The sequence below is a fragment of the Cheilinus undulatus genome, linkage group 20, assembly GCF_018320785.1.
Source record: "Cheilinus undulatus linkage group 20, ASM1832078v1, whole genome shotgun sequence".
NCBI lineage: Eukaryota > Metazoa > Chordata > Actinopteri > Labriformes > Labridae > Cheilinus > Cheilinus undulatus.
In genome coordinates this window covers 14,883,132-14,900,992 of record NC_054884.1, presented here as the reverse complement: position 1 = coordinate 14,900,992, position 17,861 = coordinate 14,883,132, and the positions used below count along the sequence as shown (strand labels likewise).

The 17,861-nt window shown below is 39.1% G+C and overlaps 2 protein-coding genes across 3 annotated transcripts in view; one reads left to right on the top strand and one right to left on the bottom strand.

Moving 5' to 3' along the window:
• ace (angiotensin I converting enzyme (peptidyl-dipeptidase A) 1) overlaps positions 1–12,773 on the top strand; it is a 36,103-nt gene extending 23,330 nt beyond the window's left edge. The window contains exons 17-25 of the mRNA XM_041815557.1: positions 150–341; positions 751–848; positions 1,297–1,469; positions 5,476–5,699; positions 5,785–5,929; positions 6,076–6,174; positions 6,422–6,544; positions 9,422–9,612; positions 12,248–12,773. Coding sequence (XP_041671491.1) covers positions 150–341; positions 751–848; positions 1,297–1,469; positions 5,476–5,699; positions 5,785–5,929; positions 6,076–6,174; positions 6,422–6,544; positions 9,422–9,612; positions 12,248–12,444 — 1,442 coding nt within the window. The 3' untranslated portion in view covers positions 12,445–12,773. The remainder of the gene's footprint in view (positions 1–149; positions 342–750; positions 849–1,296; positions 1,470–5,475; positions 5,700–5,784; positions 5,930–6,075; positions 6,175–6,421; positions 6,545–9,421; positions 9,613–12,247) is intronic.
• Positions 12,774–12,833: 60 nt separating this feature from the next.
• itga3b (integrin, alpha 3b) overlaps positions 12,834–17,861 on the bottom strand; it is a 54,954-nt gene continuing 49,926 nt past the window's right edge. The window contains exons 23-26 of one of the 2 annotated variants that reach the window (XM_041815558.1): positions 17,420–17,518; positions 17,213–17,338; positions 16,906–17,063; positions 12,834–16,544 (exon numbers count right to left, since the gene is read on the bottom strand). In XM_041815558.1, the coding sequence (XP_041671492.1) occupies positions 16,953–17,063; positions 17,213–17,338; positions 17,420–17,518 (336 nt within the window). In that variant the 3' untranslated portion in view covers positions 12,834–16,544; positions 16,906–16,952. The remainder of the gene's footprint in view (positions 16,545–16,905; positions 17,064–17,212; positions 17,339–17,419; positions 17,519–17,861) is intronic. The other variant, XM_041815559.1, reaches the window with a different exon arrangement.

Genomic DNA, 17,861 nt, shown 5'->3' with positions numbered 1-17,861 from the left:
TTTGCAAGAGGGGTTCGTGCCACAGGCTTTGAGAAACCCTAGCTCTACCTATAGAATTACTTTTCCTAAATCAGTTTTTCAAGCAGCAGTTTTAATGATTTAAAATATACTCCACCAATTAAAAATGTAATTTTTGGTACTGCCTACAGGTCACACAGATAATGGCGCTTTCTGGCGTTCCCTGTATGAAACTCCGACCTTCGAGGAGGACCTGGAGACTCTGTGGAAGGAGCTGGAGCCGCTCTATCTGAATGTGCATGCCTATGTCCGCAGAGGTCTGTACAAAAAGTACGGCTCCAAGTACATCAACCTGAAGGGGCCAATCCCTGCTCATCTGCTGGGTGAGTTATGAATGGGCATTTTTGTACCACAAAGCTTTACTGTGTGGAAGCAAAAATTTGGATGTTTTCACCGACCTCAAGAATGTAACCTTGATCATGCCAGCCTTTCTAAGAGGTTGAAGCTAATGTTGCTCTGGCCAAAATGGCACTTGAGTGAGTATTTCACTTAGGAATGTAAAGGATTCAAACTCTTCTTTTATGCGGAAGCATACTGCATTGATATTCTGTCGTTGACTGCAGTTGCATTTGGATTTAGGCAGGATTTAATTTTCTTTCAGAGGCGTCAAGCGTGAGATTGCGAGTGACAGCTTCACACAGTCTCAAATCCCACTCAGTCTAAGTCTGGCAGGGCACAGATCTATAAAGCTGTAGAAACAGAATGTATGATCGCTGTCTTCTCTCCACTCAGGAAACATGTGGGCACAGACGTGGTCTGGCATAATGGATCTGGTCATGCCCTTCCCAGATGCTACGCAGGTTGATGCCACTCCAGCCATGATCGCACAGGTGAATAAATACACAAAAGCTGTTACGTAAGAGAGACCACTGCACACATGAATGCACTCTTGCACACGCCCATGCTCTCTTCCATTGCTCGCTGTGCAGCTTTGGAGGTCAAGGATCATTTTCTATCTGTGAAAGTAAGACTCGTGTGTGGTTTAAAGTGAACATTTGACCAGAAAAGGATAAATATAGAAGCTTTTAGCAGCACTTAATAAAGCAGCAACCATTTATAACTGTCATGAGGTTTACTGAATACATAACAACATTCATTTTTGAGGAAAAACTGTGCTCTCTCCTTTCCTAGAACTGTAATTGTTTACACTAAGTGTAGTCATCCATTTTTCAAAAGGGTCTGCTTCCAAATGTCATTGCCTGCAAAGCTGTTTATATAAAATCTTATATATACAGTATTTATCCAGATCTTTACTCGTCCTCTTTTTCTTCTATTTAGGGCTGGAATGCCATAAGGATGTTCCAAGAGTCTGACAGTTTCTTCACCTCGCTGGGTCTGCTGCCAATGCCACCGGAGTTCTGGAACAAATCCATGCTGGAGAAGCCGAGTGACGGACGCCAGGTGGTGTGCCATGCGTCTGCATGGGATTTCTACAACCGAAAAGACTTCAGGTAAAGAAGCACATTTTAGAACCAATTTTACTGTAGTTGCTTCTTGCACTTTAGTTTAAAAAGGTGGGTCAGGACCTAAAAGTGGGTTGCAAAGCCATTGTCAGTGGGTTACAGATGTGTATCTTGGAAAAATGGATGCTAAATGTCAATGATGGGATTTTATTTTTAAGGACATTTGTCCATCTCTCCATTCTATTGCATCTATTACTTAATCTCAAGTCAAAATTGCTCATTTTTCATAAAGGATATTCTGTTATGATTGAAATATGTAAGAAATTTGGGTAATGATTTGCCTTTGAGGAGCTGGTGATGGGTCCTGATCAAGGTTTGGATTCAGACTCGGCAAACATTTTTACCAGCCACTCTATTTTAACAAGAAGAATTATTTAATGATGTATGATAGATAAAAACAAGGCTTATAGTATTCAAATTATAGGCTATTTAATTAGAGGGAGTTGTTGCACAAATAATTCACACTGTTACTCATTTTAAACCTGTGTTTTTCAAATAATTTGTCCTGTGCTCGAACATGCAAACATTTGCTGTGCTTTGTGCAAGGGCACTGTAAATTCATAGGCATTTTCCAGCATTATGAGTGTCAGACTCACTAGAATTAAAGATTTTTGTGCATTTTCTGGAGCCTAAAACCAAATTCAGTCCAACTTTCTTGGGCTTGTCACAAGCAAGACTTCGGCTCAAACACACCTTTAGCAGATATACTAGTTGCAGTGGATATGATACTGAGTTGAACCATTGCAGTACACAACTGTCTGTAAACATCTGACAGCAGCGCTGACACAGGGAGGAGGAGACAAGGGTTTTGGTCAGTAGGAAAGCAGAAAAAAATAGGTCTAAGTTAATTTATGCCATTCACTCAAAGAAAATCACTCTTTAGGCTTAGTCTACTTTTATTTACCGGCCAAAGTGGCCAGTAAGCCGGGCAGATTCACCTGACACTACTCAAAAATACCTGAATTTGGCTGGTGATGATTGCTTATATCCTACCCTCGTCCTGATAAACCAGGTGAGAAGTATAAAAAAGGCATAAAGTTTAATAGCTACTCAAAAGTTTGGACCAAGAGACCAAAGTCGAAGGCAGTTGAGAAAATAAGTAAGGTTGGATACAAAATTAATATTGCTAGCCATAATATGGGCACATAAGCACAGCATCCTAAAGTATCAGACATTAACTGGTCAAAATTTGAAAGACTTTATTCTTTTGTACAACCCTGGGATGTTTATGAAATTATTTGATGTTTTATAAACCACTATAACCACAAATTTTACTGAAAATTCTACAAAGACAATGTATCAAATGCTGAAATCGAAACGGAGAATGTTTTTGATTTTAGATAATTATTGCCTCAAAAACAATTGGAACAATGGCATCAAAGAACTGACATTGTTGTTAAATGCTTAGCGAAACATTTCACAGATAATGAGGGTAACTTGAAACAGATCAGTAACATGATTGGGAGTAAGATCATCCCAGAGAGGTTGAGTCTTTCTGTAATGGGGATGGGGGGAGATTCCCCACTCTGTGAAATGCTGTGCTGGAAGATACAGGAACAAATTCAGTTAAAATGTTAGCATAAAATTGTAAAGCTACAGGGGATTCCACCATTTCCAGTACATAATAAGACAACCAAGTTAAAAAGTCCGGGAGTACAAAACTGGTCTGCCTGCAGTCCTGAATGGTCACTCACAAAACATTGGTTACATCATGAAAGGTCAGAAAAGACAAAGCAGAACTCTACATATTGAACTGCTTAAACCCATCATCAAGCAAGATTGTAAAACATTACCCTTTCAAATCTAACAAAACTGGCCTCCAAACTTTACAAATGCTCACAAATAGTTAAAAAAGAGGTGATGCTAAAAACCCTTAAACATGACCTTGCCTCAACTATTTTGGAATATGTATCTGGCATTGAATCAGAATGGTCATATGCCTTCTTCAGTCAGGAACACTCTTGTCATACATTTGACCATTTTATTGCAAAATGGATCTACAGTTTTACTTGGTGAAGAAGGCTTTGCTCACAAGATTCTCCCTGGGTTAGTCAAGCAGTATGCTTTGATTTTGCAGGGAGTGCATGGCTAGAAACTCAGATATACATAGATACATTTATGACAATGTGTATTGAATACAATAAAATTAGTTCAAATGCAATTAATATAAAGGAGCATGAATCTGAACATGAGGGTGCAACAAGCTTTATGCTATAAAAGAGGAGGATGGGGTGGAGGAGATTAAGCTTTGCCAGCAGCAGCAGCAGCTTGGTGCATCAGAATTAATACAAGTAGGGATTAGTGAGAAGTGCGTCACATTCAAATGCACCACTGTGTTGAGACAAAGAGCTGTGATTGGCTGTGAGCCATGGGAATCGATAAACGGGATAAGCTGGTCATCAGCTGATCACGGCTAGGTGTATGACTACTGTGTCCTGTATGAACCAATGCTAAGCTTCATTTTCCAAAAAAAAACATTGGCAATTTAAGTTCCGACATTTGTTGTGCTGCCTTTGATCATTTTTGCAATTAGATGTGGTGTTTCAATTATTTGAAATGCACCACATTCTGTTTTAATTAAGAATGTGCTCACACGAGCAAACTGTACTGTGCCTAAGAGTGTTAGAGCCCCAAGATCCAGTTTGATTGACTAGTCACAGTCCTCTGTGCTCAAGCAGAGTTTCCTTGGCCCTGGCACTGTTGAAAGAGGTGGGCTTGAGCACAGTGTGATTAATGCAGGTGCTCTTGACAGTCATTTTAAAACAGTAGTGGATCGTTACTCAAAATAAGCCACAATATGAGTAAAGTTGCTGTCATGTTTGTGTATTTCTCCATTTTGCTGACTCAGTGAAATGGCGCTTCTTGGAAACTGTTTGTCATAATATGACACAATGATGTATCCATGCTCAGGGCCAGTTTGGCCCTGGATCAGTCTGAGTCCAGGCAAGTGGGGGACTTGGTAGGGGGGACAACCATACTTCAGCGCTGAATGGAGGGAAGTTGCCCAAGAGTGAGAGAACTTTTACAGTGTCCCACCTTTTCCGAAAATGGGATAGTAATATAGATTTTTCTACTTAGTTTGTGCAGAACTCTGAAACTTAGCTGTCCTTCCTCTTAATGCTGATAAGTTAGCCAAACTTGGCATGACTTGGTGATCATGTTGCAACAGAGAGGACTCTTTATGTTAAATGATGATATTAACTGATGCAGCGATGAGTCTGCAGAGTCCAGTGGTAAACTGAACGTGACCTGGCTTGATAGACGTGATGAAAGCAAGGGGATGTATGGTTCTAACTAGAAAGGTGACTGGTCTATTACAAAATAGCAAAGACATCATAAACAATACACCTGAAGAGAAAATGAATCTGACACAGCAGGTAACTAAACGCAAGGAGGAGAACGCCTAGATGTTTAAAAGCTTCAGAGGGGGTTAGTGAAGACCTGTAGTCTGCCAGGCCATATTCAATTGGGGGACAGGCCAGGTCAGTCCAAGTGTGGCAAATATCAGAGACCAGCAATCAGGATATGTTGATACTCATCCTCAGATAAAATGGTTAAAATAAATAGATTATTTTGTCCTTAAAAAAGGTTGTGCTATATCCTGAAAGAAGAATTTTATTTTGTGATCATCGGCCAGTAGCTCTGTACAGGTTTTAAATGTACAGCATCTATTCAATAACTTTAAGTTCCTATTTGAAGTTCATAGCTGGTATTGAAATGGGCTGAAAATAATACCAATGCCTCTTTATGGGCTGCAAAAGCAAATGAGACAATTGAGAGGAACACAGATTATTTTTACATGGTTATTTTAAAGCGCTTTTATTTGCATTTAAAAAGTTCAGTAAAGATATAAAACCAACAGCTTTGTCAGCAGGGAACACCAAGCTGAAAGTTCCTTACAGGAGCTTTAACTTTCAGACATATTGTTTGCACAGAGAACAGGAAGAGAGGATTATATGTTCTGAACAGGAATTATGTCTCTGTGTACCTCCAGGATCAAACAGTGCACAGTGGTGACGATGGACGACCTGATCACGGTGCACCACGAGATGGGACACGTCCAGTACTTCCTGCAATACAAAGACCAGCCTGTGTCCTTCCGTGACGGAGCAAACCCCGGCTTCCATGAGGCCATCGGGGATGTACTTGCCCTGTCTGTGTCCACGCCAGGGCATCTAAAGAGCATCGGCCTCCTGGACAAAGTAGAAAGCAATCATGGTGAGGGTCCAAGGCCAGGAGTCCTGTATAGCTCTAAAAACACATGCTGTTTGTTAAGCTCGGGATTTTCTTTCCCCTTCTCCAGAGAGCGATATCAACTTCCTGATGAGCATGGCGCTTGACAAAATTGCATTCCTGCCTTTTGGCTACCTGATGGATCAGTGGAGATGGAAGGTGTTTGACGGACGCATCCCCTCAACTGAATACAACAAAGAATGGTGGAACCTCAGGTAAAGTTCACTTGGAGTTTTATGACTTCCTCCATAAGGTTTATTATCTCAATAACATGATACTTAGAGTTTTATAACCTTATTCACTGTGATAAATGTTTGCATTAGTTTTTAATTACTAGATTATAATGTTGTTTGCTCTGCAGGATGAAGTACCAGGGTCTGTGCCCACCTGTAACCCGCACTGAGGAAGATTTTGACCCTGGTGCAAAGTTCCACATCCCTGCTAACGTGCCCTACGTGAGGTAAATCTTCCTGATTCATCAGAACAAACAGAGCAACTGATAATTAAGCAGAGGCATACTGATAACAGCCTTCACAGTTACCCAGTCATAGATAAGATAAAAACACTTAACAGACATAACATGCTTTTGCTGACACAGCTAAAAAGTTATCAGTCATGATTACGGAGGTTAAAGGGATTTTGTTGCTATTTTTTTCTAATCCCTGTGGACTCAGCCTTGAACTAACATGTTCAAAATCCTCCATCAGGTATTTTGTGAGCTTCGTCATCCAGTTTCAGTTCCACAAAGCTCTGTGCAAAGCTGCTGGACACACAGGCCCTCTGCATACCTGCGATATCTACAAGTCTCATGATGCAGGGAAGCTCCTAGGGTGAGTATGCACACCTTATTACAAGAACAAATATATTTCTGCAAAATATCCTTTATATGGCATCCATATCTCATAAGGAGTTACAACAGTTGAAAGCACTCTTAATGCATTTAAAAAGATTTCATACATATATTATTCACAGGCCATCAATATTAATTTAAATTTGAGAGATCTTAGGAGTGGGAATCTAATTTACAGTGACATGGACTCTACTTAATAAGCCAATAAAAGACAAAAAGCAAAGCAATTAAAGAATATCAAAACTTACAGATTAAATGTCAATTATAGCTCCAAACAGGGGAATCAGTTTGAGTAAAATTTTCACAGTTTTCAGGTAGAATCAAGATTGGGTATTTTAGAAAACACCTTAAAAAAGAAACCAGCTTGAAAAATAAAAAACACCTCAAACATGAGCTAGTACATTTGTATTATTTCTGGTCTAAAACATTGAATCACGCTCAGACACACAGTGTGGAAATCTGACCAACAGGGGACTCTCAATCAAAACCATACCAAAAATTGTAGTGCGGAGCTCCATCCACCAATGATGCCTACTTGTTTTTCTTAAAACTATTTTTAATTTGGGAACCCTTTTCAATAAAGCCCTCTCTTTTCATTTTATGGTTGAATTTCACATAAGAAGGGAGAAAAGCTGTTGAAAGTAGGCTTCGTGGTTCATGCCACAAGCTTCTCACAAAGCATTCAGGGATTGTCTTCAGTATAGACCAGAAAGGCCACTTTTAACAGCTTTTATCCCTTAATATGTGAAATTCATCCATGAAATGGAAAAGGTGATTTACTGCCCAGTATATGCACCTTATGGAGTGTAGCTTCTTTTAAAACTCCTGAATTTAAAACACAACTCAGCAGTGGAGGTGGGCGGAGCTGAGCAGCATGTCTCCACATGGTATGGTGGGGACACACTGTTATGAGGATGGGGGGGTGTGGAGGGTTGAAGTTATATTATGAGCTGAGCTTATGCAAAAGAAAGCACAGCCAATGGCCAAGAATAATCTTTGTCCATCACAAGTTCACAGCACAAAACCTGAATGTCGTTGGCCAGGGTGTCTCACACTTATGAATATTCAGGACGCTTTATGTTAACAGATATGATGATTACAATTAGCTACATTATAAACACAAGCAGACGCAGCATAAATGCATATCGAAACACTTGGCATTACCAGAAAACATGAACACAGATAGCTTCACAGTGGGGATTGTCTGATGGACATTATGATATTTGAAAGCCACAAAATGTTGTTTGTGGTACATAAACTAAACTTTAGATAATGGTTAACTTACTCTCTCAACTCTTTCTTTGAGTCTGACCACAAAAACTGTCCATCAGAAACATTTTCACAGGATTTATACAGCATGTCTGTCTGGGGAAAGTGTCCATCAGACTACATCAGTTGTGAAGCTGTTTGTGCATTCATGTTGTGCCTGTATGCTAAGTGTTTTGAACATGCATTCATGCTGCATCTGTTTGTGTTGTAACCATTTGCAGCCATCTTTTTTTTTTTTTAATCCATTTAGACTTAAGCCATAAAAGGTATTTTTAAAGACAATCTCTAAAAACCTTAGGGGTGTCTGAAAAACAGCACAAGATTTGAAAGTTTACAGGAGGCTTTGACCAAGATATTTCTGGTCCAATCTGTCTCCTGGCATGTATTATAGTGAATCATGTTAAAGCTTGTCGGTCACATATCTTAAAAATATAAAGGTGCTCCAAAACATACTGTTCATGAATCAGGTCTTAAAGGTAAAAGCAGATGAGCGTTACATCTGATCTAAATGGGTAAATGCTAAATGCTTCCCTGTTATTGCAGAGCATTTTCAATATGCTTTAATGTGAGACTTCCAAGCCATCATATGAATGAGATACAGCAACAGAACAGCTGCTTCCAGTGACAAATAAAGCTTCCTTTTGTAGCAGTAACATCAGCTTTTCCACCATAATGATTAAAAATGTCATCGCGTCTGTCATGGCAAGATAAAAACTGTTACAACTATAAAAATGAGAAATTTCTCTGGCTTTAAAAACTTGGAAATATTGGATGTTAGTAAGTAAAGTGCAAAAAAAGTCAGTGCAAAAATTGTTCATATTGTTCCCTCAAGAAAAGCCACAGTCACAAATCCAGATAAACATCTTGTTTCAAGATAATAGAAGCAAAAATAAGGCCTGGATTGCTTTTAGTAAGTAAAATAGCTACCAGTGATGCTGGTATAATTTTTTTAAGTTGCTTTTTATACATAAGGTACAGATCTCATTATGAGGAACTTAACCAGGTACAGTTTAATGCTGCATCAGCATTTTTTTGCCATTACAAACTATCTATGATTTTTTTTCCTACTTAATATCTTTTGATAAGATGTCTGTTTTTTTCTGGTGAATTTAGGAACAGTAGTGCATTTTTAACAGTAAGTTTTCAAAATAATAACACTTTGTGTTTTTACAATGAAGTAATGTGTGTAGTGTGTGTAAAAATTTGAAATTAATTCATTGAAATTTATCACCTTTGTCAACTATTTAAAATAAAGGTTAGGAGCTAAAAGCTGAGGCTGAACATGAAAAAGATTATAAATCATAAATTATGAGATAGAAGTAAAAATAATATACATATTGCTCTGTACTAGTATTAGGCTAAAGCATGATCACATGCTTTAGCCTAATACACATGTATGTGGTCTATATTTTGTTCCATGTAGAGCAGAGTTGATAAAGCCAACATGTTACAGCCTATATAAAAGAGTTTAGAGTTTGCTGATGTAAGCAGCTGGTAAAAAAATGTGTTTCAGACCGTGTATGTAATTCTTTCCAGCACACTCTCGTCTCCTCTGACTTTCCTCTCTGACCTGCTCTCTTAATCGCAGTGATGTGATGAAGCTCGGCTTCAGCAAACCCTGGCCCGAGGCGATGGCCATGATCACCGGTGAGCCCAAGATGACCGCCCAGCCGCTCATGGAGTATTTCCAACCTCTCATTACATGGCTGGAGGAGGTGAACAGTAAGAACGGGGACATTCGCGGGTGGCCCGAATACGACTGGAAACCTGGAAACATAAGTATGTCCAGGGAAACTGCACACTTTCATACTTGCATAAATACACAAATAAAAGCACACACATGTAGGCAGGAGATTTGTGTCAAATGAGTTTTCCAATCTAAGAGCCAAATGTGTTTTGAACGTCTTCCCAGGGAAAAACGGTGGTTGCAATGTCTTCACACAGAGACATTCATGTTGTTTTTCTGCTCTGCTGAGGCTTACAGTTGAATCAATCTGCAGCTCTGCTTGTTTTACTGATGAGCTCGTGCTGAAACGATGCGTACAGATTAGATTGATGAGATCCTCTGCAACACGGTGAAAAAGAGATAGTGGGAAACGGAGAGCTCAGCTGCTGCTGCTGCACAGAGCAATAAAAAAATATAGAACTATGGGAATAATGAAAAGAAGAGAAAGCCTTAAACATGCAGGGATTAAATTACCCTGCATTTCACCTTTTTGATTCATATCAGATGGTGTTTTATAACAACACAGATATACGAGTTTCACAGTCATGTCACACTTAAACAGCTTTAAATTCTTGATTTTTATCCAGTTACAAAGCTGCACCAGCTGCAATTTCAGACCTGTCAAGTCCTTCCTGAGCAACTATTGAGCAATAAAAGCACCAGATAGAGCAGTATTAGTGGTGCTTCACTTTTTAAGAAGGTGAAGATTTGTGAGGCTAAATAGTTTCCACGGTCTTCAGCAAGTGTACTCCATGGCCTGCAAAAACATTGGATAAAGCTTAAGTGAAGTCAGCCTGAACAGGGTTTTGAAGCCAGTTCTCAGCGGTTACCATATTGAAAACACCGCCTCATATAAAAACAAGTGTTGACCAGGTACAATTACTAGCAAAACAAAGCAAAAGTAATTTAAAGTGAGTTGACAAAGTGAAAACAAAAAACTGAAATATAAAACTGACAGAAGTACTCAGACCCTTTGTAAAAAAAAAAAAACCTTGAAATGTAGCTCAGGTTCCTCCCATTTCTTTGGATCATTGCTGAGATGTTTCTATGCCATGACTGGAGTCCACCTGTGGTAAAATAAACTGATAGGACAGGATTTGGAAAGGACACACCTCTCTATAGAAGGCCTCACAGCTTACATTGCAGATCAGGGCAAGAACCAAGCCTTGAGGTCAAAGGAACTGCCTGCAGTGCTCAGAGGCAGGAGTGTTGCAAGGCACAGATCTAGGGAAGGATACAAAATCAGTTCTGCAGCACTTAAAACTCTCAAGAGCACAGTGGTCTCCATAATTCTCAAATGGAAAAAGTTTGGCACAACTTGGACTCTTCCAAGAGATGGTCAACTGGCCAAACTGAGCATTAGAGGGAGGGGGGCCTGGATAAGAGAGGGGACCAAGACCCGATGCTCACTGACTGAGCTCCAGAGATCCTGTGTGGAGATGGGACAAAGTTCCAGAGGGACAACCATGACTGCAGCCCTCCACCAATCTGGGCTTATGGCAGAGTGGCTGGCCTGAAGCCTCTCCACAGTGCTTGGAGTTTGTAAAAAACTCCACATGAAAGCCAGTATCCAGAGCTGTCAACAATAATTAATTTATCACAGTGAACACCATTGTGTCTTGATGTATGATTTTGAAGGCGATTTTGAAACAATTCAATTTTTTGTAATTGTCTTGGCTTTTTTTTTTTTTGCGCTATTTGCATGAAAACTGCTTCAGATTTATATTTGATCTTTGTACCATCTTAAACCAAGGGCAGTTAACCGGATACAGGCCTTGATTTTGAAAGAAAATTAGGACCTTTAGGTCAAAGATTATGCATGAACTTAACCACAGAAAAAAGGAACTTGTTATGGATTAATAAGGAAATAAGGGAACAGTAAAAAGGCAAATGTTTGATCACACAAGGTCCAGATTTTTTTGACTTGTCCACTGAGCTGTCGGTGAGTTTTTAAACCAAAATGAGACTTTAAGGTGCAGTGTTGTACTAATTTTACATCACTCTGGCTGCAGGCAGACGCTGCAGTGACTTAAATAGGGTAAGTTGAAAGGGACAATAAAGCTTGTACCTAATTGTGGTTACAATAATAAATGCAACAGTCATGGACCTTAATTAATCACACTTAATGCAGACGTTCTTTTTCGTTTAAGTAAAAAAAAAAAAACCTCATAGATTGCTCAGTGGACAAGTCAAAGTCATCTGCACCTTTAAAAAAATCACTTTTATACCATAACCTAAATGTCTTTTTCAGTTCATAACAAGTTCTTTCTCTGTGGGTAGGTTAATTTCATAATCTCTGATCCAATTGGCGCTCCTTATTATCTTTCAAAGTAAAAACATGTCTGTATCCAAACAGGAAGTCTAAGTCTCACTTAGTTCATAATAGTAAAAACAAAATAAAATTAAAAAATTAAAATAAACAAAATCCAAAATTTAACAAAAAGATCAATGGCGATTAATTTGGAAATTAAGAATAATCCCAATTTTAAAAATTTGACGATTAGACAGCCCTAAAACAACTCATCACAGGAAAGCTAGTGTTGTCTTCCGAGATATTGAGATAAATGAGCTCAAGAAAACAACCTAATATCTTTATCATGGGGAAATGTAGTAAAATAATCAGCATTGGTGTCCTCGAAGGGGTCATATATAACATAATAATCCAGTTGTTCTTTATTTGTTTCCCAGGTGAACCAGTGACGACGGATAAAGTGGACTTCCTGGGTATGAGCGTGGACAGCCCTGCTGCTGTAGCCGGCCAGTGGGTCCTGCTAGCCATTGGCATCGTCCTTTTGTTGGCCACCATCTTTTTGGCCTACAAATACAGGAAGTCAAAAAAACCTGAAAAGTCCCTTTCCATGGTGGAGCTCAAGCAGAAGGACTAGTCGGTAGAGTGACGGCTAACAGTAGCTAACACAGTGCCAACCTCAATGTGAACATTAGTGTTTGTGTGTACTGTACAGTACATCTGATCAAATCTGCCCTTCTTGTTTTGGTCTGCCTCCTTATCTAGTCTTGTATATTTATTGTATACACTCCGAGTCAGATTATTTTTGCCTATGCAAAAGATTATTACACTTTTGTAATTTATTTGCAATATTTGAATGTTTAGGGAGGCAATGATGTAAATGAATGTTTGTAAAGTCGTAAATTGTGTCAGATTTTTGGAATATTTGATTTGTTTCTTTTTGTTGGACCCTCTGCATTTCTACAATAAAAAAAACTAAATATACTTTTGTTTTTGTGTTTCAAAGAAGATAATTGTAGTAAAAAATCAAAGTTTCTTAAAAACCGTTTAATTACATAGAAATGACACAGTGATAAAGAACAACACCACCACAGAAAACAGGGTTTGTGCATCAGTTTCAGCCCCTTCCTCTTTACTCAGAGTCTATAGAGCCTCTGCAGGAGCTGCAGTATCAAGCTGTGAACTCTTGGGTAACACAGAACTCAGCGGTAAAGCAACACATGGTCCCATCAGAGACTGTCTCCTGGTCCAGTCTTTTTTTCAGTGCTGCGGGTCCATCTCAGTAGGCCATGATGGCTTGGAAAAAATCCAAGTGTACAAAAACACATTAAAACAAAAGCCAATGGCATAAAAATCCATTCAAATAGTCAAATTTAAATGTCAGTATGTACAATTTATAAATTCACTTTTGATGCTAGAGTGTACAGTCTCTAGACATATCCTGTATTATCTTATCCAGTGTCATGACTCCCTGTACGTCATATTTTTACACATATATCCAGATGGTTTCTTTACTAAAATAAAAAAGACAGTGTAATAAATAAGAATCAAGTGTTCTCCCATAATTCTACATGAAGGCAAGAAGCTATTCACTTAAAGGGTATGATATGCAACATTTTAATGTTAATAAAACCCTATCAAACCATCTGGGTTTGTTATTCTCAGCTCTGTGTTCATACTGATGGGACACTGCTTCCATTTAGCTGCTTTATGTTTTGCTCAGAGGTTCAAACATGTTTCAGGTTTTTTTTTTTTCATGAACCTCTTCCGGTCCAACTGCCAGCCTGTCTCTATGTGGGGGAAGACAGATTGCTTTGGCTGGCTTTGACCCAGCAGTGTATTAGCATGAATGCTAACTATAACAGAAGTCCTGTCAACTACCAATGGGTAGTCCTGTCAGGTACAGGGATGGTGTGCATTGCATTTATGCCAAAAGTGGAGCATAAATTATGTTCGAATTTATAGGGCTGACAACATGTAGTAGGTTAGTTTTTGGTTTCGTTGTGTAATCTTAGTTTTTCTTTGGTTGACTACAGCCTAGAAATTTACAGAGCAGGAAAAACATTTTTAGGTTTGATGTACAATTTATTGCTTGCTATCTTGCTTGCAGCTTGTTGCTAACCTATTAGCAAGGTCAACAAGGAAGCAGGTCCATAATAGCTTTCTGAAAGGTGGCATGGCGCCATCTACTGTAACAGAGACGGATATGTGTCTGGATGATTCTACAAACTGATGCTATGCTATGCTATTTGCATGGATAAATTAATCTCCGACTGTGCATGTTTGCCAGATCAAGGATAGTTAAATATTCAAATCAAGCCACAACCATAGCTCAACTGAACTGTCCATGTAAATGTACTGAACTGAAGGAGGCAAGATGTTCTGGCCATAGACGTACCATAGATCTCTGATGCCCCCTCTCGCAGACCGTTAATGTGAGATACCATCTCTGTCAGAATGGAAGTGCCCTAATTTGCTGGAACAGTGTATTTCCAGTTTTATATATTTTGGGGGTAAAATTAATCTTAATCCATACATAATGACAACAGTTACATTCATAAAATAACCACAATGAAAACATTACAAACTATCACAACAAAATTGTCAGTGTTAACTCAGCTCCAATAGTTTTAAATATAACACTTTTTCCAAGTTTACAAAATTCTCACAAGTTCTGAGTTAAATTTACACTTTGGAAAGTGTTTATATTTTAACTCTTGCTAATTTTCAACACTCAGTGTTGTTTCAAGTTTACATTTCACACAATATTGCGTTATTTCTTTTCACTTTGTTTGTAAATCTTAAGTTTTTATAATTCTAATCATTGACACATCAACAACACATCTAAACACCCTGCATCATGGCTTGGATCAACTGACTGTCTACAGAGTTAAATTCAGACTGAATGGATCAACACTGTCAAATAACGGCAACACTGATGGCCATTGAACTCAGAGTGGAGTTAAAATTACACTTTGGGAGTTTAACTCTGAAATGATAAACACTAAGAATTCAATTCTCCAGTTTATGATGTGTAAGTAACATTTCAAAGAGAAGAAGGTCAGAGGTCTAATCAGGGATCAAATTATGTATCAACCTGTTTTAGAGGTAGTTATACCAGTAGTGGCTTACTTTAACTCCATTAGCTAAAGCTAAAGCTTACTAAGCTATGCTAGCTACATAATTAATGTTACTACATGAGCGAATGCAGCTAAGTTAGCTTTAACAAACATAGGTAATAAAAAGTAGCTACATAGATAATGTAGCTAAGTAGTTTACATAGCTGCTTTCTGAGCTTCGCTTTAGCTACTTAGGTCTGTTAGCTCTATTAGCTGTGTAGATATGTTAGCAAACGGAGTAACATTAGCTGCATTAAAATGTTTAATGAAAGATGAACTTTTTTCCTGTAGCAGACCGTTTACTCAGGCTTTTCAGGTCAGGTTTTCAACTTTAACTTTTAGTATCTAACCTCTACCCTAACCCAGTTTATTTAGAAAGTTATGGTGTTTATTACTGTTCTGTCAAAGATGGGTCTCACATGAATGTCTGCAAGAGGGGCTGTCAGAGGAGTATGGTGTGCAGCCACACCTTCCTCAAAGGTAGGGAAGCTTTGTTTTGGTCTGAGAGACGGAGTGGGACTGAAAGTTGCATATTGTACCTCTAATGCATGGGGACTTTAAAATGCAATGTAAATTGAGTAGCCTTTTTCCTGGTACCTTTTCTGCTTATTTCCCAGCAGCTCTGAGCATCGCCAACATCTAAATTTAAAGCTTCAGACAAACTCAAACTTGCGCCTCTTTAGAAACCTACTAAAGCAAACCAGAGCATTAGGGCGTTGACTGATTTCTATTTCTATTTCCTCAGTGAAAAGGCTGTGTTTACGTTTTTCAAGGCAAAGGTCATAGTGCTTGATGTGTAAAAGACAGCATTTTAAGTTTTATGTCTGAAAAAACTACTTACACATTTACAGGACAAAAAATAGATGCCAAATTCATGCATAACTAAAAGTTCTTCTCAGGAGCTTTAAGATGCTAGTTGATGTAGTAATATTTGCTGAAAAATGGTGTGGAAGTTAACATAGAGACACTTGTGTTTCCATGGATGCTGGTCATATTCAGTGTAGTCTGAATCTGACTGATGTAGGTCTAAAATCCTCACACAGCCTTTAACCACTGACCACAAACTAACTGATGCCTTGGGACAGAAAAGGCAAGAGGTACACAATGACAGAGTTTAACAACAGACTCACTCCTCTGATTAGAGACGAAGACGGAGTCCGAGTAAAACAAAGAAATTTCGGTACCTTAAATGCCAGCAACATGACACAAAAATGTCACCTTGAATGCAGCCTAGATTCACTGTACAACACTGCATTCATAAGAAATACTTACAAATTACAATCTCTGAAATATGTTCAGTATATTGCACTGAAAAAGTCAAGAAAATCTACCAAAGTAAAAATAAAATATCCACAGTTGGTCCGTGTGCTGCAGTCCATGTGGCCTGACTGAGCTGAGTGTTTGGCCCGCGTCAAACCAGCGTGACAGTTAACGGTCCAGAGTGAAGGCCTCAGTAGTAGTACCGCTGCATCTCTGTCCAGTTGGTGATCCAATACTTTTTCTGTGGCTCTTCGGGCTGAAATCCCAGATTGAACTGGTAACGTTCAGCCTTGCAAATTCTCACCCCGCGGTGCTTTGGCATTACCCGGTAGTAGATGGCTCGCTTGAAGAATCCAAGCTAGCAGGAAAAGAGAGAAAACAACAGAAGAGGGGGGTGACGTTAGAGAAGAGATGCTTAAAAAAGGCAGGAAAGATGGGATTAATGACGGACGGAGAGGAAGAATTAGGATTCACAGGCTTGGGAAAATCAAGTTAGGTTGAAGATAAACCCTTGCTGAGGAAGAAAGAGACAAAGAAAGCTGTACAGAAAGATCAGAAATGCAATACACATTACTTTATTAGCCTGAGAATAGAGAAGAAGCAGTGTTAGGTAGACAAAGCAGAGAAAACAAAGTTGTAAGCAGGCTGATTTACACCCCAAGCTGAGCACTGTAATTAAAAGTATCAATAGATAAATTCATTAGTAGGGGTGCTTTTACCCATAAGCCCTACTGGTGTGTGCTGTAGGGGGACCCGCGGGGGGGCCTCAGTAGTCATCGGTCAGCCTCTCTGTCTCAGAGGGCTGGATCTTCATCTCAGCCTTCTGGGCCTTGGCCTCATACATCTCCCTCCTGCTGGCCCGCTGGAAGAAGCCACACTGCGAGGGTGCATGGAGGAAGGGGGGTGAGGCAAAGGTTAGCAGATGGTTCGATATGGAGGTTGGTGTGGGTAAAACAATAAATGAATACACATGGAGAGATCCAGAGCAGTCTGTGTGATCAGTGCTGTGATGATTGACAGTCTCACCTTCCAGAGTATCAGAATGATTATTCCCAGTAGTAGAACTCCAGCTACAATCGCAGAGATGATGATCCACAGTGGGAGCTCATATGGCACCTCTACCCCCTCCACAGGCTCTATTTCGACTGAAAACTACATAAAATATTCACACAGTTTAGAAAATCATTATTATTAAACTCTACATATTATCATCATATTATCATCAGCACGCACCATGGTGGTCTGACTGTCCATCCTCAAAGTTGGTTTATCAGTGATGAGCTTCAGTGTAGCTTGACCTCTGACTGTCACTCTCAGAGCGTTGGGATAGTCCTGCAAGAACAGAAAAATGTCTTTAAAACTTGTGTTTGCTTTTCTTCTATATGTGCAATACAAAATCTTAGCTGTGTGTTTCTATATGCACACTCAAACTGCAATGCTGTGAGGTGAGAAATGTTTTCAGAGGGTTACAGAAAGCTTAAATGTACAGTATATAAAGGTGGCTCAATCAAAACAAGAACAAAAGATGACGAAGAGAGAAGCAGTGTTCAGCTATGCCCACCCCCAATGTTTACTTTTTGTTGAACTGAGGACACTTTTAAACAAAACAATGCACTCTGTGATGTCTACTTACTAAACAACCAACCAACGATTTTCTTTCATGGAAAAAAATTCA